The sequence below is a fragment of the Herpailurus yagouaroundi genome, unplaced genomic scaffold, assembly GCF_014898765.1.
Source record: "Herpailurus yagouaroundi ecotype Mexico unplaced genomic scaffold, PumYag 77, whole genome shotgun sequence".
In the NCBI taxonomy this organism is placed as follows: Eukaryota; Metazoa; Chordata; class Mammalia; order Carnivora; family Felidae; genus Herpailurus; species Herpailurus yagouaroundi.
This window is the reverse complement of record NW_024412388.1, coordinates 82,902,285-82,926,105: the sequence shown is the minus strand read 5'-3', so window position 1 is coordinate 82,926,105 and position 23,821 is coordinate 82,902,285. Positions and strand designations below refer to the sequence as shown.

Here is a 23,821-nt window from a genome sequence, read left to right as displayed (position 1 = left end):
ATAGATAAACGATGAAATCATTTAGTAAAAGGTGAATTCACATATTTCCACTACAAAACATTTCCTTTTTCCTTATCAAGCAAGAGTGCAGAAACAAAGATATATTAAAATAGTCAAAACAGAGCGAAGGAGATGACACTAGCCACATTTATTAAGGAGTGAACTTTACTCATATGCTTTTAGTGCAAAAATACACAATACCTGAAAAATGGATAATGAAAGTACAGAGGAAGACACAAGTTAATTATGCTAGTGCTTCATATTTTTTATGAGAAAAATGTTTTACTATTACTTAAAACAAAAATTTCATCAGGGCTATGAGGTTACAAGGAAAACAGTGATGAACTCCCTAGAAGAATCTTCATGACTTCTAACCTGTATTCCATCCAGAATCCAAACACACAGAGGCACATCTAACTATACCCAAATGAGCACACACACAAACTCCTTAAGAGTCCAAGGAACTGATTGTTATGGTCCTATGCTTGTCACTAGCTGGAATTTCTTGGTATTTTACCCTTAAATTGTTCAACGAGTTCCATGTGAATTTTTAAACTTCTCAAAAAAGAGACGTCATCTGCTTTGGTTATTTTAAGGATTAAATAATGTGACTGTACAGTGCGCCTAGTAGAATGCCTAGGACCTAGAAGCTACTCGATAAATGTTGATGTTTTCTCTTCTGTAAAAATCATATCATTTCTATCAGTAAAGAATTGAAGAATCTACAGTAAGGATTATAATCAAAGATCATGTATCACTGTCTCACTCTTGCCTTTACCTTTAAAATGGTACATTACGAAATAATCAATTTAAGAAGCCAAGTTAAGGGAGTAAAGGCTTAAAGTAGGCCCACACTGTGATAGAGATTCTGTCAGAAAAAAATATTACCAACCTTAAGACTCTGTTAAAGTCATGATAGACAGTTAGGGCTTGTGCTAGATGTGTTAGAACATTAGAATAAAGGGTCAGTTTGGTCTGAAGTCACCAGAATTAATTTCAAATGTCAACTGCTTCTCTTGTGCATTATGGTGTCTCTGTTCACAGATGTATCACTTATACTGCACTTTCAATGGAAAACACCATTGTTACATATCCACAATAAATATAAATCTATTTATAAGAATTACTTCATTATAATATGCTTTTTCTGACTGAGGGACACAAACTAAACTGTAAGAGCTAGTTTTTAACTCCTCAATCTTGGGTTCCATATGGACACTCTCTGATTTAAAGAAAATCTTACAAATATCAAATGTCAAGAATTTCTGAAACACAGCAAATAAAACTAAAATTTCATCCTAAGTTATAAATCACTCATTTTACTTACAAAGTAACATTTTCCCTTATTCTTCATTCCCTATTATCTTCATCTTTACTCCATCAACTAGTTGCTGCAAATTTTTGCGGTTTTTTTTTTTATGGGAGGTGACTCAAATCCATTGTAGAACAAGGTGAAATATAAATGACTGAGACAAAATGTGAATACCAGAATAAATTTTCATAGCGAATTCTTCGTTTAAATTGTTTTTTAAGAGACAGATTATAATATCATTGAAAAAACCCATATGACTAATCCCATTACATGTTTCACCTGTTCACTTTTCACCATTTCTGTGCAGTGCTAAATTAAAGCAATCAGAATTGCTAAAGACTAAAGAATATGCACAAAGACTCTAGACATAGACCAAGACAGTGTGTAATCAAGTTTAACGTGTAAATAACTCAACAGTATTTATCAGAGCTCTTCTTTTATTTTGACAGAGAAACTGAGGATGATGAAAGGAATATAGCTGATAGAACTGTAATTAACACTTTAAGCTTTTCTCCCAACAGCATTCAAATACATCATAAAAAAAAATAATAACCTAACACAATTTCTTAAATTCCAAAATGGAGGATTTATTATACTTACTGTAGTTTTAATAGGCACTTTCCCATTTGGCAAAATGGGAGAAAAGTGGTATAGACAATAAAAATCATACCTAAGAGAGAGGTCTCCTTGGCAAATGCTGCAGCAATAGCTGGGTCCAATGCAGGTTGTCCATCCCCAGATGGAAGATCAGGTCGAGTATAATCCCTACTTTTATCATTGTTGTATTTTACATTCAAATTCACAAGTTTGGAAAAATCAATCCTTAGTGTACAGCAAGCATTATAAATATTCTGACCATCTAGGGCCTGTAAAAGTGAATAAAGTATATCAGCAGTCTTAAGGAATGAAAATCAGCAAGAAATAGGATTTCGACAATAAAACCCAATATTGAAGACCTGCACATAAAAGCCACCAGGAAAGGGACCAAGTATCATGCACCATTCTTCGTTATCCCAGCTGTACATTATTTGTTTCCACAAATACTATCTTCTTTAAATAGAAAGTGCTACTTAAATCTAAAATACAACCAGTTGAACACATTTGCTAATGCTTTTAATTCAAAATATCTGCAAATAATTTAAAAAAATAAACAAGGATGACAGTCCTGTCAAAGTCATACCATAATAGTCTGCATAATACTTTAATTTTATTATACACATTTTTTGCTGGATGGCAGTACTTAGAAGAATTGTTAGAATTTTGTAAGGTAACTTTTGTTTGATGACACATTTTATGAAGTGCCTCAAGCCAAGTAAGTATCACTATACGGCATAATAGCAAGTCCCATAAAACGGGGCAAAAACTATTATTTCTGTAACTTGAGGTGTTCAACCTGAATCAAAATAACTTGAATTAGAAAATCCAACATCATCCCAGGAAAGCTCTGGAATAGAAGAGTACAGGCTCTAGAGCTGAAAGTCTACATTCAATTACGTCATACTGAGCAAGTTACTTAACCTCTCTGAGTATCAGGATCTTTCTTAATCTGGAAAACAAAGATGGTAATGGCTGCCATGATCCTCACAGGTTACTTTGAGGATTAAACAAAAGATCACATATGTGTAAGTATAATGTGAGTTATAAAAGACCATGCTGCTGTTATGATTATTATGGTTTTTTTTTCCTGCTCCTATTATATAATCACAATTGCTACTCCAGCTGGATGTAAGCCTAGAAGAAACTAAAGAACAAGGGAATATATTAATTTTTCATTAGAAGAATAAACATTTACTGTATAAAACAATAGTTCAGAAATGAAGAATGTTTAGCTAAATCATCATGAAAATGAAACAAGTTCTTCTGATAATAGATCAATAGAGTAAGCCTGATGTTTACATAGACCAAGATCCATTATATGTATACATCTAGAACTATAGTACTTTAGTAGTAGACCAGCATTTTTTTTTTTTTTTTTTTTTTGCAGACTTTTGAAGACTGGACTGAAATATATATGAACCTTGGGACAAATTCAAGAGATTGTTGAATTTTTCCAACACTCACTAATGCTCCACTGTTAATCTGTTTTTTTATATAGCCTTCATTGTCTTAATAAGCATAAAAGTGTAGCAACTGAGGGGTGTCTGGGTGACTCAGTCCATTGAGTGCCTGACTTCGGCTCAGGTCATGATCTCATAGTTCATGAGTTCAAGCCCCATGTTGGGCTCTGTGCTGACAGCTCAGAGCTTGGAGCCTGCTTCAAATTCTGTGTCTCTCGCTCTCTCCCTGCCCCTCCCCTGCTCACACTCTGTCTTCCTCAAAAATAAATAAACATTAAAAAAACTTTTTTAAAAATGTGGCAACTGAACTACAAAGTTTAGAACCAATTCATTTTGTATTATACTGAGATATACAAGGATGACTGCAAAACAGGAAGAGATCTGTAGCACAGCAGGTGATGTTCCCCGCAAGTGCTAGGAGAGTTGTGACACAGTATGAAAGTTCTAATACCTACAATGTGCTATACACCGTGCTATGTTCTAGGAATATATGTTCTAGGAACAAAGCAGAAGAGCCACCCACTCTTATATAACTTATAGGAAAACAAAATATAGACATCTCACAAGTAATTACAAATTTGATGTGTGGTAGTGAGAATAAAGGAAGGGATGTGATGTAGCTGGAAGTTTACGGAAGACTTCTCAGAGACTTCTAAACCTGAAAGAGGAAGACAGGTAGAGGTGGACATAAAAAGACAAAGAGAAAGCAGTAGAAGCAAATGAAACATCAGGTTCTAAGCCTGAGAAATCAGAGAAAATACAGCATATGCAAGCTATTTTACAAAGTCCAATATAGTTGGGGTGCCTGGGTGGCTCAGTTACTTGAGTGTCCAACTCTTGATTTCAGCTTGGGTCATGATCCCAGGGTTGTGGAAATGAGTCCCGTGTTGAGCTATGTGCTGAGCATGGAGCCTGCTTAGGATTCTCTGTCTCCTCCTCCTCCTTCTCCTCCTCCTCCTCCTCTGTCCCACTCCCCCACCTACGCACTCTCTCTAAAATAAATAAAAGGAAAAACTTTAAAAAAATTCCAATTTAGTTAAAAGAGGAGAGATGAGATTGGAAAGACAAACACTGAGGATTGCTTTAAAGTTCTGTAAGCCATGTTAAGGGCTGAGAAGTTTATACTAAGGACAAAAGCCAGTCACTGAAGGGCACTGAGAATAGAAGTAATAGGACTTTATGTTGAATCATCCTTAGTGCTCGGGAGAAAAATAAGTGTAGGGGAAGAACTCAAAGTGGTGAGGTGAGTCAGAGGCCTTCTGGGATTCTGGGACTAGCTGTCCAAATCACTCTGCATGAAAAGGAGTGTGTCAGAATCTGTATTAACAGCGCACTAAACACACTACTAGAAGTATGCTGACTTGTATTTTGGCAAACGCTCCTGGTACCATCAGAGACCAGCACTTTGAATAACACCTGGTTTAGACGAGGGTGGTGTGCAAGAGAGCTGGGAGACAAAAGGATAGATTCAACAGAAATTTAGGATGAGAATAAGATTTGGTGGTAGGATGAAAGGAAGAGGAATAAAAGACATGTTTTTCTGGCTTGTTACTGACATGGAATTCGAACCCTGAGCTTTTTACTGACACAGGTGAGGAAGGGTTTGGTTTTTTGGGGGGGGGGGGGTGGGAAGAAAGGCTGAGTGGGTAGGTGACAGGAGCTGAACTGATCACACTAAGTCTGAAGGTGCATAATGGTCCACTAAGTTCCTAGTCTGGGTCTCTCAGAAGAGATCTGAGCTAGAAAGAGCCACGTGGGCAAGTCAGAGTCATGAAGGTATAATTGAGCTATGGGAACAGGTGAAGTCCCCCAGGCAGAAAGAAGGGAAAGGGTATGATGAGACAAAGAGAGGTGGAACATATCTAGGCAAGAAGTGTTGAGACCAGGAGAAGAGAAGATTTTAAGAAAGAGAATGGCTCACACTGTATCAAAGGTACCTAGAGGGTAAGGACTGAATAAGGCTGGTGAGATTTACCTACTGTAGTGATCCTGGGGACACTGGGAAGAATAATTTGAGTAAATCGGGGCTGAAACCAAATTATAGTAGGTGAGGAAATAAAAAGGGAAAAAGTATACACAGCAAACAAAGAGAGCTTATTTAGTAGGTCTGGCTATAAATGAAAAGGGAGAAGAAAGGATGATACATATGTGGAGTTCAGGGTAAATTCACTCAAATGAGAGAAATTTAATGATGCTTGTGACACTGGTGACAAGTAGCCAACACAGAGAAAAATGTAAGAGAAAGAGGGGATGAACGATAGTGCAAAGTCTCTTGAAGGGGAGAAGAAGACAGGATCTGGTGTTTACTTGTCCTAAAGTTATCTATGCCTTTTATTAGAAGAGAACGATAGGTGTGGTATAAGTGGATTTTGTGAGAAAAGCTGATGGGAGTTTCCATCTGATACTTTCTATTTTTTCTGAAAAATAGTAGGCAAGCTCATAAGGAGGAGTGAAGAGAGTTGGTAGACTAATTTTCTGATACAGTCTTTGTGAAAAATGGGACAGCATGCTGGAGAAATGTGGTGACATTTGTCAAGCAGAATAGAGGGCCTATTTGTAATTAATGCTGATAAACTTCAACTGGTATCAACTGCTAGATTACAGGATATTCTCTAGGTACACCCAATAGTCTGGATACAGGCATGAAGAAAGATTACTAGAGTCATCAAAAGTATATGTTTTAACAAGGAATCTGGATTACAAGATAATGGGGCAAGCAAGTTCGGGAAACGACCTCTTTTTTCCTTCTCTAATAAGTGAAACAATGTTCAGTTCAGATACCAGAATAGTTAAATAATGAATATTAAATAATTACTTAATAACTCCCTCGGAATTACAACTGTAGATCTTTGTAGAGAAGACATGATTGAGTGTAACCCTCACAAATACTTGATGCTTATTGTCCTACACAGACGACTGGTTAAATTTAAACCTCAAATATCTGATAACATAATTAAAGTAGAATCTTTTGTTCTCATTACTATAGATTACCTCAGACAAAACACATAAACTACTTTCCCCATTGGATTATACCCCAAATGCAGTGTAATTTCAAATTAAATTCCATTCCATTGCCTTCTACCAAATACTCTCCCCTCTCCATCAGAAAGGATGACAAAAAATATTCCATATTAAGAAAAACATGCACTATATTTAAATATTTGGAAGCTGTGAGAAGTGCCATAAACATCCTGGCTTCTAGACCGTCTGCTACTGATCAAACCTCATACCACATGGATTTTGGTTACTCTTTAAATATAAAATATCTCCAAAGTTAGAGGTCAGGGACATGTAAAGAGAAATCAGTATTTTTGGAAAAAAGAATCCCAAGTGTTAATGTATGCCTGAAAAGGAAAATATAATAAGATTAGATCATGTAACTTAAGAACAAGTGAGTAGCAACATACTGGAGAAAATCAGACTGAAAATATGTCTACCTTACATATAGTGAACATTGTAAGTAATTTACCTCTTTAAATATTAGCATCCCCTTGTAACACAAGAATAATTCCTGTTCTGTTGACTACATATTAGGAAAAAAACGAGATAACAGCACTTGGTAAACATTTCAATTATGCCAATATAAACGGTATAGCAAAAATATCTGAAGCTATTTTTGCTCCCCAAATGACATGCTGAAGTTGGAAACACAATGAAACAATCAAAAATGGTCTGGGTTCAATACAATCTATCTTGATCTAGAGGAAGCACTGAAGTATTACAGACCATAATTATTTGAAAGTATGAGTAAAAGGGAAAAAAAAAAAAGAGGTAAGACAGAAGGTAAAGGAAGAGAAGACAGCTGATGTAATGGTTTAATAATGAATATTTAATCGTTTAACAACAGAATAATAATCACAATGAGATAACACGGCACAAGACGTTAAAGAGCTAGAGCAAAGGTAGATTTAAATACGATACACAAATAGAAGATTAAGGCAGTTGGTAGCAAAGATATGATATGCAGTTTTCAATAGTGGTCATGATATGGGAAGATATTTTACTTCTTTTAGTAGTTTCTTATCCTCCATATATAACAACAAAAAAACGTAAATTATGTGAATAAAAAGCAGATCAGGAATCTATTCAAAAAAGCAGTCTTAAAAAAAAGGCTTTAAAGAAAGTATTAAATATACTGTAGTCTTAAATACACTGAGAGCTTATCATAATATCTGAACCACATGTGTGATGATTATTTCAGCCCAAGTGTCTTGATAGCTAAATTAATTACTCTGAAACTCCCACTGGAAAACACTCAAAATCTTTACTGGTGTTCATGCACAATATATCCTGCCATATCCTCAGGAGCATAAAACTTTGGACCTAAATCAAAAATGGACAGTAATAGAAATCAATATTATAGATAACTATAAATAGAACTATCCTTAGAAATAAACATTTCTATCACAAATACTAAGCTTTTCTAATTGTACCTAAATGACACCAATTTGTGCCATCTACAATGCTACATGGTACTGCCAAGTTATGTCCATATTAGTAACATCAGCAATATATGTGTTTATGTGTACCCACCATTGAAAAAGATCACTATCTATAAAAAAAAAAAAAAAAAAAAAAAAAAAAGCAAGCTCCAGACTTACTAGTTTTGCTTGTTGAGCATTTACTGGATCACCATACTGGAGAAGAGCCTGAAACTGGTTATTTTTTGTAAATGTGATGATCTTCAATACAGCACCAAACTTTGAAAATATCTGTTAAAAAATTAAAATCAAAATATTATTTATCTACTGTTATCTTTATTTCTCCAATTTATAGGTAAACACGAAAATTAAGTTAAACTTACTTGGTGAAGAACATCAAGTGTTACAGGGTAGTACATATTGTCAATAATTATTCTAAGCACTGGACTCTGGGCTGGAGTCACTGCACTCTCACTAACTGTGGTGCCACTAAGAGGCGTATTTGCTGTCTGGACAGCTGTCACAGCTTGAAGAACTGCTTGAGCACGCTGAAAATTAAAAGATAAGCACTTTAGAAACACACTCCGTATTTTCATTTAAACTTTGCTACATGTTACACTATTAGTTCATTTTTTTCTACAACACACACAGATTAAACAAAATTTAACAATCATTCAATAAATACTTTGGAGCTCCTACCATGAGCCAGGTATTATCGGTTTATAATTCAAGTATCCTACTGGTATTTACTTCAGAACAATTATCTAAGGTTTGGGACCTAGATAATTGAACAAACGAAGAAAGGCAACGTAATTTATTTTCAAAAGAACAAAATATAGTTTGGCAGATTCATAACATCAGAAAATGTTTTAAACAGAAACTTTTAGAGAATAAAACTTCAACTTAACATTATTCACTCCATAAAAAAGGTACCCAGTAAACCTCAGCAAGGGGATTACCAGATTATCCAAAAGAACTCCTGTAAAGTTTATTCTTTCTAATACAATCTTAAAGGAGGAATATTCAGGACATATATTAAGTCTTTTTCATAGTAGCATAACTTCTAAAATACTACTAATTAAACCAGACAAATCAACGACACTTAAGACACATCTTAATTTCTGAGATTTTAAAATGTGAAAAAATATACATACTAGAGTATAACTACTATGATAGATTCACCAGTAAGGAAATAGTATTTCTACCTATCTGGGGTCAAAAAACCTACATAAAGGCAAATAATTGTTAAGTAACAACAATAAATAGTACTACATTGTTTTACAGTTTGAAAAAGCTGTACTGGCAGATGAACAGGAATATAAACTGAGCATGATATATGAAAAGGAAGGCGAACACAAAAGATAGGAGAATAAACAAAACTGGTAACTTTGAAAGCACATATACTATGGTAGAAATAATTTTGCAATCCGTGTGTCAAATCAACACAATATATACCTTAAACTTACACAATATACCAATTTTTATCTCAACAAAGCTGCAAACAAAAAAAAAAAAAGTCATTTCATTGACATGTCCCATAACCAGGAGATCACGCAGTTTGGAATTCAGAGACCACATGCCCATCTGGTCAAAAACCTCATTATTTAAATGCTAATTAAACAATAATATGACCTACAGATCTATATATTGGCTGAGGTGACTTCAAGTATTTTAAGTAGTGTACTGCAATATTACTTCCTTCACTAGTGAAGCATGTCCTTACATACATTTATGTTATTGCAAGCATGGAAATATCACAACTTAGGAAAATACTAACATCTCCTAGTTCAAATAATGGAATGTCTTTTTAAAACAGGAATCACATGATATACTATCCAAATGGAACAAAAGGTTAAAAGTTTCCTCTGCAACCCTGTCACCCTGTATCCTTTCTCATACCCATTCCATACCGATATTATCATGGGTACCCTTCCATATATCACCTAGGTGTGTGTGTGCGGTATGTCTATTACATACCTTTCCCCCCAGTACTATTCACTTTTCTCCATCTTCTCTTTTTAGCTTAGGTTTTCTACTATCATTAACAAATAACTTTCCATATTTTTTTTAACTGATGAAACAGAGTTGGCTTGCCAACAAAGATTTTAACTGAACTTGGTGAACTATTACATATACATATAAAAGGACACAGATCCTAAGACTATACAGCTCAATAAAACACCACAAATTGGACATATCTGTAAAATGACTAGATAAAAATAGAGCATTGTCAAAACCCTAGAGGCCACATTCATGCTTTCTCCCAGTTATATAAAATGGCATCATATGTGTTCTACTTTGGTCTGGCTTCTTTCACTAAACATTATTTTTATGATATACATCTATATTTTGCAAGTATAAGTAGCTTGATCATTCTTTTTGTATTCTAAGAAATTCCAACAAATGAATATGCCACAACATATTCTACTGCTGCTGAACATGTAGATGATTTCTAGTTTGGGACTATTATGTATTAGTGTTCCATGAACTTTCTCATACATATCTTCTGATGCACATATTACATATTTTCTCAGGTATGTAACTAGGATAGATTTACTAAGACAAAGATTATGTATATGCTCAGCTTTACTACATATTTCAAGTTTTTAAACATAAGTCTACTGATTTACATTCTTAGCACGTATATATGAAAGTTCCAGCTTCCCAACCTTGTTACCAACATCAGGCATTACCCATCTTAATCATAGGCAATCTGACACAGTACATGGTAGTAGCTCAATGTGGTTTTAATTTATGTCAAAGTTTCTTTTTTTTTTTTTTTTAAGTTTATTTATTTATTGAGAGAGAGAGAAAGAGAGAAAGAGCATACACATTCACATGCTAGCAGGGAAGGGGCAGAGAGAGAGGGCGAGAATCTCAAGCAGGCTCTCCACTGGCAGTGCAAACCCCAACATGGGGCTCAAACTCCTGAACTGTGAAATCAGATCCTAAGCCAAAACCAAGAGTTGGATGCTTAACTGAATGAGCCACCCAGGCGCCGGTGTCAAAGTTTCTTAATGCAAACCTCACCCACACTGTGGATCAAAAGATGGCTTTCTAGAGGAAACTAAAGGGAGACCTGAAGATGTCTACCAACTGGCCATGTGAAGTGTGGGTTGGAAAAGTGGCACAAGGGTAGGCAGGCCTTAATATTCCAGGCAAGAGTGACATCACAGAAACATACTGGCCTCAAAAGACTGGAAATAAGAGAAAGCATGCCAGGTTGGAGGATTTACAATTACTTTTGGGTAGAAGCACAGGGAAACATACAGCCGTAAGACAGAAATAGTAACCATCTCTTCTGAAGGGCTTTATCCTGAGCATGAAAAGGATATGGCTGCAGGAGAGTAACTAAAATCAGATTTGTCTGTTTTACAAAGGTATATACATACTTAGGGGCACCTGGGCGGCTCAGCTGGTTAAATACCTGACTCTTGATTTCGTCTCAGGTCATGATCTCACATTTCATGACTTCGAGCACCACATGGAGCTCTGCACTGCCAGTGTGGAGCCTGGTTGGGATATATATTCATTCATTCATTCATTCATTCTCTCTCTCTCTCTCTCTCTCTCTCTCTCTCCCCCCATCCCTCCCCTACTTGCACACACTCTCCCCCACTCCCAAAATAAATATACCAACTATTAAAAAAAAGATATAAATATATATATTTAGAGAGAGGGACGGAGTGGGGGGAAAGAGACTAATAGGGAAGGGGAGAGGGGGAAGTGTAGGGGAAGGGGAGAGGAAGTACAGAGGGAGAAAGAATTCAAGAGGGAAAGCAAAAAAGCAGATCAATAAGAGAGCTGTTATCACAGTACAGCCAAAAGGTAACTGTGTCTGAGCTACTAAAGTAGCAAGAAAGATGATGAAAACTAGGCAGATATTAACAAGAGTGAACTGGTAAGACTTGGTAATTTGAGGAAGGATCATGGAAGAATTCAAGGTTGACTCATATTTATTGGACTCTCTTCTATTTATGAAAGCCCAGAAAAATGCATATAAATGAGGTGATGGGGATTAAAGAGTACCCTTATCATGATAAGCACTGAGTAACATACAGAATTGCTGAATCACTATATTGTACACCTAAAACTAATTAACACTGTGTTACCTACACTGGAATTAAAATTAAAAATAAAAATGCCTATAAATTAATACAACATGGAATAAACCCAAACACTGAATAGAGAGAATGTCCTCATTAGCATAGAATACTTTTAGCAAAATTCCTGGAATGCAGAAAATAAATGGAAACAAATGGGAACAAAGAAAGCTTAGTGAACACAGAACAAACAGGGTTTGCACTGTTAACCACCACATTATGTCAGATTAGAAACTGGCAGAGTCCTAGGACGAAAATCAAAGGGTTAATGGAAAGTCTGCGTAATGAACAAATTCCTCTTTCTCCCATTTCCTCATCATCTCTCTCCCTTATTAAAAAAAAAAAAAAAAAAAAAAAAAATTCCTCCCTTAAAAGAAAGAAATTCTAAAGAGAGTTTTACAGGCCCAGAGTAAGGACCTCTTTGGTATTTATGGGATCCCAGCTCAGTGTCCAAACTCCTTATTTTACTCTACAGGAAAGCATACCAGTCCAATAAAACCTAATTGTCCATTCTAAAATATATAAACACAACTGGGGGGAGGAAGACAGATGGACAGAAGATAAACATAACAGCTAACACTGAAAGAATGAGATAATTTAGATAGAGTGAGGTATTTTTAAAAATACTATTAATTAGTAGTATCCTTAAAAAAATTGTGAAATCACAAAACACTGACCAATTGTAACCTAAAAAGGATTATCAAAAAAGATTAAAGGGCTTCTGAAAATTAAAAATACGGCTGCAAAAACAATTGTTTTGTTTTGTTTTCCCAACACAAGCAACTGTTGCATTGATTGTTCCCTATGTCTGGAATAGTCCAGGCCAGAATAAGTGTATTTATTTCCAAATCACTTTGAAGTTTGTTACTGAAATGTCACCTGTTCATGGGGTTTTCACTAAGTATTCTATTTAAAATTATAAATCCCCTTCCCTTACATGCATTTGTCTATAGATGCCTTATCTTTTTTCATGTTCCCTGCAATGGAATCTTTTAAAATGAGAATGCATTCACAAATTACTTTACTAAAAATACTAATATATAAATAAAATTGAAATACTGAATGCCATTTTAAATTCTGAGTAAAATAAATATAGAATATCTTCCTTTGGCATATTTCCTCATGATAAATTCCTAGAAGTACAATTTCTGGTTCAAAAGGAATGAAAATTATTACCAAATTAAAACAAAACCCAGCTGAAAATTCAGCCTTGTCTTTAGACAAAAAATTTTAAATATTTGTTTATCAACTATCAAAATGATCTGGAAAGGTCAGTTTTTATGAGGGTTAAAATATATGAGGAATTATTTTCCATTACATTTTCAGTAAGACAAACAGCCAGATAGTTTATATTTTACTGAAACATAAAACATATAATTAGCTAAAAACTGTATTAAAAGAGCTAAAAGACCGTTCCTTAAATGCTATGTTTTTAGGTCTAAAATCATTCCTATACTATTTAAAAAATATATACATATTAATTTTAAATAATTGGTATCTGCTACATCACACTTAAAAAAATTCAATATATTCATATATTCTCAATTCTTACATTCCCAAACACCCCCACTCCCACCAGAAAACCATTCACACATCTTCAATAAAAATATTTCCGTAAGACCTATAGGTCTTAAGTTTCTTATAGAAATATTTTTATTTCTAACATTTTTATTTCTAATTTTAGTTATTAATAACTAAAGGTATTAAACATAGCTTAAAACTCTAAGCAACAGACCTATACAGTTTACGCTAATAGTAAGCCCAATCTCATGTACAGTTTCTATGCAAAAATTTGAACTTGCAACATGAAAATGAACATTTTGACTAGAACCTTAAAGCTTTGAAAAAATATTATTTACTTCATCAAGTACCAATTTAAAACATGCACATAATAGACTTCACATACATTTTGTAAATTAACATAATATTTAATACTTAGGGACATACTGCAAGAAAATGTCTTTAAAATAACAAGAAAATGCCCACAGCTTCTGAATGGTTAAAAATTTTTACTTTCTGTTAATATGTTTCAGACTCTTAATATGTCCTAGGCCATTTTATTTGTATACCTACACATACTCACTTGGTTTAATGTATTATCTGTTTTTAGTTCTTTGTGATTGGAGTACTGGATATAAATTGGTTGGTTACGGAGATGAGGTGTCACAGCAGAATAGTAATTAACCATAGTAATAGCGGCTTCCTCTGTTGCTAGTTCCAAAAAGGCCTGAAAATTTAAATAGCAAATATTTTAATACCATGAATTATATTCAAATAAACGTAAGTATCTGTGTAATATATTCAGTTAATGAGAAAAATCAGTACAAGACTATAACCTTCCCAGTTACATTTAGATATTCAATAAGTTATCCTTACTTATCCTTATTTTCCATATACCACAAATATAGTCCCCCAACAAAAGCTAAAGAAAATAAAATCTAAACGTTTTCTAACATCAGAATTTTACCACTCTTAGAGACATAAGAAATCTCAGTCATTTTTAAAGCAGTATAACTCAAGAGAGAAAGAAAAAAATTAAGAATTAAATATCAGATTAGTGACATTCATTATATTTAAGAGCATGTTAAATTTCATAAGTTCTTCTAAATGATATCATTAGAAATTTTAACGCAAAATTTTAATATGCCAGGGCACCTCTGCAACAGATACATTTATTAAATGAAGAGTTATCTAGGATTAATGACTATTTTCTTCTAATGCTATCAGATAAACACTTCCATGAGATAAACTTAAAGAAGATGCTACTAGTATCCACACTGTTTTCTGATATCAAAGCCACAATAAAAGAAATATTTCATTTGTATTTTCCACAATCTCATTATAATAACTGTTCAATTAGAGTCCAAAAGTGAATTCAAAAGGCGAAATTTAAAACTACAGTAACTCATTCATTTTGGCTCCCTAGTATTAATTTCCCAAACACCATTACCAGGAAAAGTCAAGAACTTCTGTCATGCTCTTTTACAAAAGTCAGGACCTACTATATTCTACCCTTTTATTAGGAGATAGCTAATTCACACACACAGGATAGCTTGGGGCTTAACAGTTTTGTAAGTCTTGAAAGAAGCATACCTGATTTTTTCCTTTCAGCATAAGGATGTTGGTCACTTTACCAAAAGGTAAGCCTAAAGCAATAACTTCAGTTTCTGTCACTTCACCAGGTAACTTTCGAATATGAAGTACACGAGAAGGAGCACCATCCATTTTATCTTCTCCTTTAAATTTTTTACTATCATTACCATTGGCTGAAAGACATTTAAAAAAATAGTTTATTAATTTTCCCCATTTGTGTAAAAAAAAGAAACCCCACAAAACAAAGTTTAAAAAAGAACTTAATTGATCCCTGGGTCACATTGGGCTCTGTGCTCAGAGCCTGGAGCCTGCTTCGCTTTCTGTGTCTCCCTCTTTCTCCACCCTTCCCCCGCTCATGCTCTGTCTCTCTCTCTGTCTCAAAAATAAACATAAACATTAAAAAAAAATTTTTTAAGGGGCGCCTGGGTGGCTCCGTCCGTTGAGCATCCGACTTCAGTTCAGGTCATGATCTCACGGTTCGTGGGTTTGAGCCCCATGTCGGGCTCTGTGCTCAGAGCTCAGAGCCTTGGAGCCTGCTTTGGATTCTGTTCTCCCTCTCTCTCTCTCTCTCTCTACCCCTCCCCTGCTGTGTCTCTGTCTCTCAAAAATAAACATTTAAAAAAAATTTTTTTTAAATTAAAAAACATAGCTGAGTATACCTGAATAATTTCTAAAAATTAAAAAACTGGGCTTTCAAAGGGAGAGAGAAAAATCATATCCACCAATTATTATCAAATAAAATTATGTTACCAATTAAGGTAACTACTGGGTAAATGTTTCTGAACAGAGTGTGTGTATGTATACACACACACACACACACACGTAAATAGTAATAAATGACAAGCAAAAATTAAAATGCAATTTCAGAAAGAAATTTTCCAATTGCTAAAGAACGCAATTATCTTACAATTTAATCATCTTATTACAGACTAACAGAAATACAAAAAGTGTGAAATATTGACTTAGCAAAAATTAGGGTGATAAGAAATTATTAATGGTTTAATTTGGAAAATATTGTACTCAAAAAGTGGAATCAAAGAAGGCAATGCTGTAAAAATAATCATGCAGTCAATCCACATGACAGCTTAACTACAATGAGTCTCTCCTAATTTACTAATATTATCACTTAATCCACCTAAGTATTTTGTCACCATCAACATCTATATAAAACACTCATGGACTTCATTAACTTACTGTTATTCTGACCTTTAAAATAAACTGATATATTTTTATCCAACAAATTAGTTACCTGCCTTTATTCCAAAGCCTCACCAAAAATAAAAGTCCTACTAAAGACCCAAAATTGGTGATATTTTATGTAAAACTGAAGGACTTGCTATCTATCCAATATTCCACAAGAGTAGTTCCTAATTATCTAAAGACTAAGGGATATTTCTGAAAATAACTAAAATGAAGGATCCTCAATCCACTGAGAAATATGTATACTCCACTTGTGTATAATTTTAGGTACTTCATGGTACTCCCCAAATCAACACTACCCATAAACATTATATATGTGTGTGTTGTGTATATATATATATTCAACAATATCTATAAAATTCTAAGATCAACTTGATCTCTAAGTGGCTTTAAAATTCACTTACACACTGATTCTTTAAGAGTTACTGAGTATCAAAAAAACCCAGTTACTGAGTGTCAAGAACATGTTTAGCACTGTTTGAGGCTCTGGGGGATACAGCAGTGAACAAAATGATCAGTAAGATCCCCAATGCTCTCTTACAGTCTAGTAGGAGAGGTGGACTAACTTACATGAACAAAATATCTCTTATAGTGATTAACTGCTATGAATAAAGCAAAGCAAAATGTTGATTAAAATGGACTTAGCAGAGAACTAGAAGAAGGTGGTGTGATAGTGACTTTATTGGATGATTAAAGAATATCTCTAGGAAATAATATGTGAACTCACTCGATAATTAACTTATTAAGTTAAATTTAAGTCCTATTTTATGCTAAGAGCTTTACTGAAGTTTATATACAGGAATGGCCAGCCAATGCCTTTAGAAATCCCCTTTGGATGGCTTTGTACAGAAAAGTAGTAGGCTCTGGCCTCTGGATATATTACCATGAAAATCTTGGTGGCTAGCTCCTAATCACTCCAGAAATAAGAAAAACTAAAGGAAGCCCTCTATACTTCATAACTAAGGAAGGTTTGTACATGCACAAGCATCTGAATATATTAGAAGGAAGAAAGAGGCTGAATTTTCTCTTTTGTGGCATTTTATTAAACAAAATCATGACTGGGTCTGTTAGCCGAAAATGTAAGTAAAGCAGGAATTTAAGGATACATGTAATACTTTAAGACTTATAATTGGCATACAAACATATACTCTTATGTAAGACTACAGCCATTTCTTGGCAAAGCAAACGGAGTACAGAATCCTGATAGTTTGTGTTCTCATTTGTTCATTTGTTGGAATAACAAGAACGAATACTTCATAATCCAATCTAGAGCCCCAGGAGTTATAGGGTATGGTATCAGTAAATTTCAGTTTTTTCCTAATTTAGTCTGTCCTTTTCTTTCTGGGGGAAAAAAAAGCAAAAAAAAAGTACATCACAATAAAGATACTATCTATTACTGCATACATAAAGGCTTCCCTTTTTAAATTATTTTTAGAATATGATCCTCAAAAGGTTAACAGCCTGCATTTTCCCATTATAAAGAAAATAGGATAGTTTATTGTTCTGGATTTGTCTTGGGTAATTCCTGGGCAGTGTGAATTGTGAACGTTAGTAAAACAGTTAAATAATATGGAAAGGTTGGAATCATTTTGAAAAGTCAAAGAAAATAACCTTATTTTTTGAAGCTACTTTTCTTCTACATCAATATTTAACATTCCCTGCAAATTAACTACATGCCAAACACTGTACAACTCTATAGTACAATCCCATTTATGGATAAGAGCTAGTTAAGTCGACCAAGGTCAGACATTAAGTAGTAAAAGACAAGAAGTAATAGAAAAAGACTGAAACTCAGGAAATAGGACTCCATGGCCTGTGGTCTTAACCCACCACACTACACAAGGATCCCAAAGACAAATATTGCATTATACACAATTGCCAAGAGAGGATCTGTCCTTTTCTTCCAAAGACCATCTAACATCAAGACTTACACTTTTGTCACACTCTGATATTCCCTCAGTTAGTTAATAGTTTAGAAGGGGTAGCTATTAAATATTCATACTTTAGTACTAAATATTCATATTTTGGTGTGAAATATTATTAAAGTTTTCATTTTAGATAATGAGACTATGAGAACATGAAATTGGGAAATAAGGACTTCTTTAATCATATGACTAAAGCATACTTTCATCTATAAAAACACTCCAGCCCTAGAAAAGAAAAAGGGCACAAGAAAATATATAGCCCTTAGCTTATAAAACACATAGGCCATTTATTACCCTATCAGAGAAGTAAGGAAGATTGGGTCTCTCTGGGTTACAGATCTAGGATTCTTCAAAGGCAAAGAATAATGTGAACCTCTTTCCATGATCTTTTCCCTTCCACTCCTCAAGTAAATCCAGAAACTTCTGGTTTGTGTATGTAAAACCAGTAACAATTAAAATGATTTCTAAGAACTTAGGCAACAACAATATAGTAATACTTTTATTTATGCATACAGGTTGTATATAAATTGCAGAAACCTTTAATATTATTTTCCATATATTATTCAGCCTTCTTAAAGCCTTTTGCTTAAGATGTTCTTCTCAAATTTGAAACAAAACAGTATGTAAAAATATGCAAAAACTGTTTCTATTTGAATACTTCCTCTGCCAAATTCAAAAGTGGTTTTCTACCACAATTCTAAAGTGACCATGTTCATTCACCTTTAATCAGTCTCTTTTTCCCCTTGACTGACCTTTGCTTTTTACTGGTGTTTATCACAGTTTTCACGTAACAGTCTCACCAAGATTCTGGGTAATTTGTTAAATCCATCCATGGCCAAAATACTGTAAGCCCTCTCATACTTACCATATCTCTGTTCTCACAGCACCCCTAACAATTCACATCTAGTTTTTTTACTTCCCTGACTCACTGTATAGTTGTTTGAACTTTCTGTTAAGCACGCATTCCCAGTAATGGTGGGAATTCCTCAAGCTGTACTGGCCCCAAAGTCCTATCTTTACTTGCTCATGTAAAACCTGGGTCTCAAAAACCACCTGCTCATTTAATTTGTAAATCTATTACCTCAGTCCCACTCATTCACCAATTTTCTAATTCTATACTTTCAACTGCATCAGCCTGAAGTGCAACATTACAAAACTTTATACTTCCACTTATTTATACAGTAGAAACTATTTAACAAAAGATAAGTACATTCTCATTCTCTGAAGTCTTTCAGACCCAACCATGTATAAAAAAGCATTGGTAGCATCCTTATCAAATGTGAAACTGACAGGAAAAGCAGTTTCAATTCCAATCAGTTTTAGTTAAGGCTTCAGGGCAAAGCATGTTATAAAAGCTGTTGGCTTTAGAAAAATAAAAAATAAAAATAAACCTGAGTTACGAAAAATGAATGCTCATATTCTTTACATTCCTATCTGGGAAAACAGAAAACCCAAAGAAGAATTAACCAGAAATGCAGGTATATACAGAAAGACACTTCTGTTATTCTGCTAGCTGTTTAGTCAGGTCCAACAGCCACCACACAAAAAATCTTAGATTTAATGTAAAAACTGGCTATAACTCTGCATTTTCAAGAAGCTGCACTGCACAGCCTACTTGCCAGAAGTACCTTACGCATGAGCTAGGAAAAAATAGAAGGCTAAACTAGAAGACTCATGTGCTAGAATACTTCAAAGCATTATAGCAAAATGAAATGGCATTATATAAAAATGTCTTCACATAAAAATTAAAATCTTGGGGCGCCTGGGTGGCGCAGTCGGTTAAGCGTCCGACTTCAACCAGGTCATCACGATCTCACGGTCCGTGAGTTCGAGCCCCGCGTCGGGCTCTGGGCTGATGGCTCAGAGCCTGGGGCCTGTTTCCGATTCTGTGTCTCCCTCTCTCTCTGCCCCTCGCCCGTTCATGCTCTGTCTCTCTCTGTCCCAAAAATAAATAAACGTTGAAAAAAAAAATTTAAAAATTAAAATCTCAAAGAATTCTGAGTAACATATACCAGAATCTATGGGATGATTTCAGTTTTTTCACATAAAGCAAAATATCACACTTTTAACAATATTTAAGTCCTACTATTATAGAATAACAATCAGGATTACTGGCAGAAATATGTATACTTTAAAGGGACAGTCCATATCCAGAGCTATGAAGAAATGACTCAAAAAATTAAAGAGACCATATTTTACAATTGTCAAACCTCCTCTCCAATGAAAAACTAGTTATTCCTTTCAATAAAAGCCAAATCCAATACTAGTCAGAGCTAGGGTTTTTTTATTTTTTTAATGTTTCACTTTTATTTCTGAAGGAATATATTACAAAATATTCTTTTTTTAAAAAAAATTTTTAACATTTATTTATTTTTGAGACAGAGAGAGACAGAGCATGAACAGGGGAGGGTCAGAGAGAGAGAGGGAGACACAGAATCTGAAACAGGCTCCAGGTTCTGAGCTGTCAGCACAGAGCCCGACGCGGGGCTCAAACTCACGCACCGTGAGATCATGACCTGAGCTGAAGTCGGCTGCTTAACTGACTGAGCCACCCAGGTGCCTCTATTACAAAATATTCTTAATGCACGGACTTCTTATTTACCTGAGACTAAAATTCTAATGACTTTAACTTTTCTCACTTCTAAATTTTTTTTTTTTCTGACACAAAAAACTGGCATGTATATAGAAAGAAAGTCTGGACAGATGAGGGAAAGGCCACTGAACAGACATTTTTAGAAACAGAATTCTATAGTAAAGTGATTTTGAGGAAACATTTTGGATAAAGCTGGAATAGAAGAATGAAATCCTCTTCTGTATCTGATAATCATAAAAGTTTCCTTGTAATACTGTCTGTAAAAGTACCTTTTTGAGACACTTGGATGACAATGGCATTTTTTTTTAATAAACTTTTTTAATGTTTTATTTATTTTTGAGAGAGGGAGGGAGGGAGGGACAGCATGTATGGGGAGGGGCAGAAAGAGAGGGAGACACAGAATCCCAAGCAGGCTCTAGGCTCAGAGCTGTCAGCACAGAACCCAATGCGGGGCAAGAACCCACGAACCGTGAGATCATGACCTGAACTGAAGTCAGTTGCTTAACTGAGTCACCCAGGTGCCCTGACAATGGCATATTTTTCCAGGCAAGTAGAATCACAAGTTTTTAAAGGTCTTTAATGCTGTTTGCTCCTATAAGCAATCATATTCAAATTGGGGTCTGTGAGATCATATACAGACTCTCATCTTTTTTGTTAAGGAAAAAACATCTTAAAACTCAGGGTTTCCAATGTGAATGAAGGCAAAATAAACTGAAAGCATGTAAATTTCTTATGTTAAAACAAGGCTTTAAGGAATTTTATTCCATCAGAACACAAGACTCAATCATTCTTTAGTCACTGAAGTACACTGTCTTTCCTAAAGATACTTTTATTTTTTTTTATTATAAATGCCTTTTTTTTTTAATTTTTTTTCAACGTTTATTTATTTTTGGGACAGAGAGAGACAGAGCATGAACGGGGGAGGGGCAGAGAGAGAGGGAGACACAGAATCGGAAACAGGCTCCAGGCTCCGAGCCATCAGCCCAGAGCCTGACGCGGGGCTCGAACTCACGGACCGTGAGATCGTGACCTGGTTGAAGTCGGACGCTTAACCGACTGTGCCACCCAGGCGCCCCTAAAGATACTTTTAAAAAGATAGTAACAAATTATTGTTTCTTTCCACCAAAACCCAATCTCCTTTTCCATGATCTTCCCTTTGTTAATGGGACTATCATCCATCAATCTAGTGATTATCTAAACCCAAACGAATACTTCTCCCAAACCAGTCTACTTCCAAATAACTCAGAAGTTCTAATTTCTTGATACATTATTTCTTCCATATTCTAAGAACCTAAAATTCAGAACACCTTAATATCTCTGGAGATGACAGTACAGTGTTTGTCTACCCTGTGTACAGTAGTAACCCTCACTCCATACCCCACGAAACACACATGGAAGAAAAATCTTTTCTAAAATGTAAATGTGGTAAAGTCCAAGCTCCCTAACATAACAAATCAAATCTTATATGCAAACCTCTACCTATCAGAACTCAACTTTAGTCACTCCCGTCTCATATTTCACATTCCAGCAAGATAAAACTAGGACTAGCTCATGGTTCCCAGAAGTATTCTACGGTTTCAAACGAATTCTGGACTTGTTTGAAAACTCTGTAAATCCATATAGAACATGTCCAACACCACAGAGAATTAATTCCCTTGTACTTCCTGTTCATCCGAACACCCACAGGCAACCCTTATTCTGGCTACTATACTAAAACTTGATTATCTGTTCTTTATAAAAATGGAATCACACAGTGAGTACTCTTGTGTCTAGCTTCTTTTGGTTCATAGAAGGTCTACTAATATTCACTCATGTTTTTGTGTTAATAATCATTCTTTTGTTATGAGTAAGTAGTAATCTACTGTTTGATTATACTACAATTCACTGACATTTTCCTATTTACAGACATTTGGGTAATTTCAAGTTTGGGACCATCATAAATCAAGTTTTTTATACACATTTGTACAAGTCTTACAGTGAACATGTTTACACTGGGTAAAAACCTAGACCAGAAAGTACGAGGCCATAAGCTGTGTTCATGTTTAACTTTATAAAATACTGCCAAAGTTGTTTTCCAAACTATTTTACACTTTCACCAGCAATGGCAAGTTGTTCCAATTGCTCCACATCCTTCCTCATCAACATTTACATTGCCAATCCGTTTAATTTTAGCTTAAATTCCAGTGGGTGTGACACACCTCACAGCAGTTATAACTTGTGTTTTCCTGATGACAAATATATTATTTTCGTGCATTTATCAACCATTCATATACCTTCTTTGGTCTATTTCAAAAAAAATTAGGCTGTTTGTGCTTACAGATGTGAAAGAATTCTTAAGGTATTTTGGATAGAAGTCCTTTGTCAGATATATGCACAAATATGTGAATATTAGGATCTTTTCCCAACCCGTGCCTTGCCTGTTCATTGTCTTAACAGTGACTTTTGATGAGTTTTTCATTTAGATGAAATGTCTAGTTTATAAATTATTCTTTTATGGGTAGTGGTTTTTGTGTGTTCTCTAAAAAAAATCTTCATTTACCTGAAGGTTAGATATATACTCTATATTTTTTCAAAATGCTTTATGTGTTTAGTTTTTTAGGTTTAGATATACATCCATCTAACTTTTCTGTACAGTATCAGGTAGTTTGTTTCTTTTTTTCATATGTGTTTCTGTTTTCTGGCACCATTTCCCCAAATGAATGACCAAGGCACCTTTGTAAATAATCAGTTGATCATAAATATAGGAGCTTCTTTCTGCACACTATTCTATAAATACTAATCCTGCTAATATTAAACTGTTTGATTACCACAAATTTACAGTGAATCTTGAAATCAGATAGTGTCACTTTTTTTTTCTTTTGGAAAATGGTTTTAATCTAGGTCCTTTTTTATTTCCACATAAATTTTAGAATCAACTTGTCAATTTCAATGTAAAAGCCTGTTGAGCTTGACTGACTTATAGATTCAATTCCATCCAATTTGGGGGAAAATGACATTTTAACATATTGAGCCTTCTAATTCATGAACATGGTTTCTTCCTCATTCAGGTCTTTAATATCTCTTTGTAGCATCTTATATAGTTACTGGTATACTTGTCTCCCAAATTATTTGTTAAAT

General features: G+C 34.6%; 1 protein-coding gene across 6 annotated transcripts in view; it reads right to left on the bottom strand.

Moving 5' to 3' along the window:
• The window catches only part of PTBP2 (polypyrimidine tract binding protein 2), an 83,599-nt gene that overhangs the window by 23,609 nt on the left and 36,169 nt on the right, over positions 1–23,821 (bottom strand). For all 6 annotated transcript variants that reach the window (XM_040471054.1, XM_040471055.1, XM_040471057.1 and 3 more), the window contains 5 exons: positions 14,987–15,159; positions 13,977–14,120; positions 8,174–8,338; positions 7,971–8,081; positions 1,983–2,178 (listed from right to left, as the gene is read on the bottom strand). In XM_040471054.1, the coding sequence (XP_040326988.1) occupies positions 1,983–2,178; positions 7,971–8,081; positions 8,174–8,338; positions 13,977–14,120; positions 14,987–15,159 (789 nt within the window). The remainder of the gene's footprint in view (positions 1–1,982; positions 2,179–7,970; positions 8,082–8,173; positions 8,339–13,976; positions 14,121–14,986; positions 15,160–23,821) is intronic.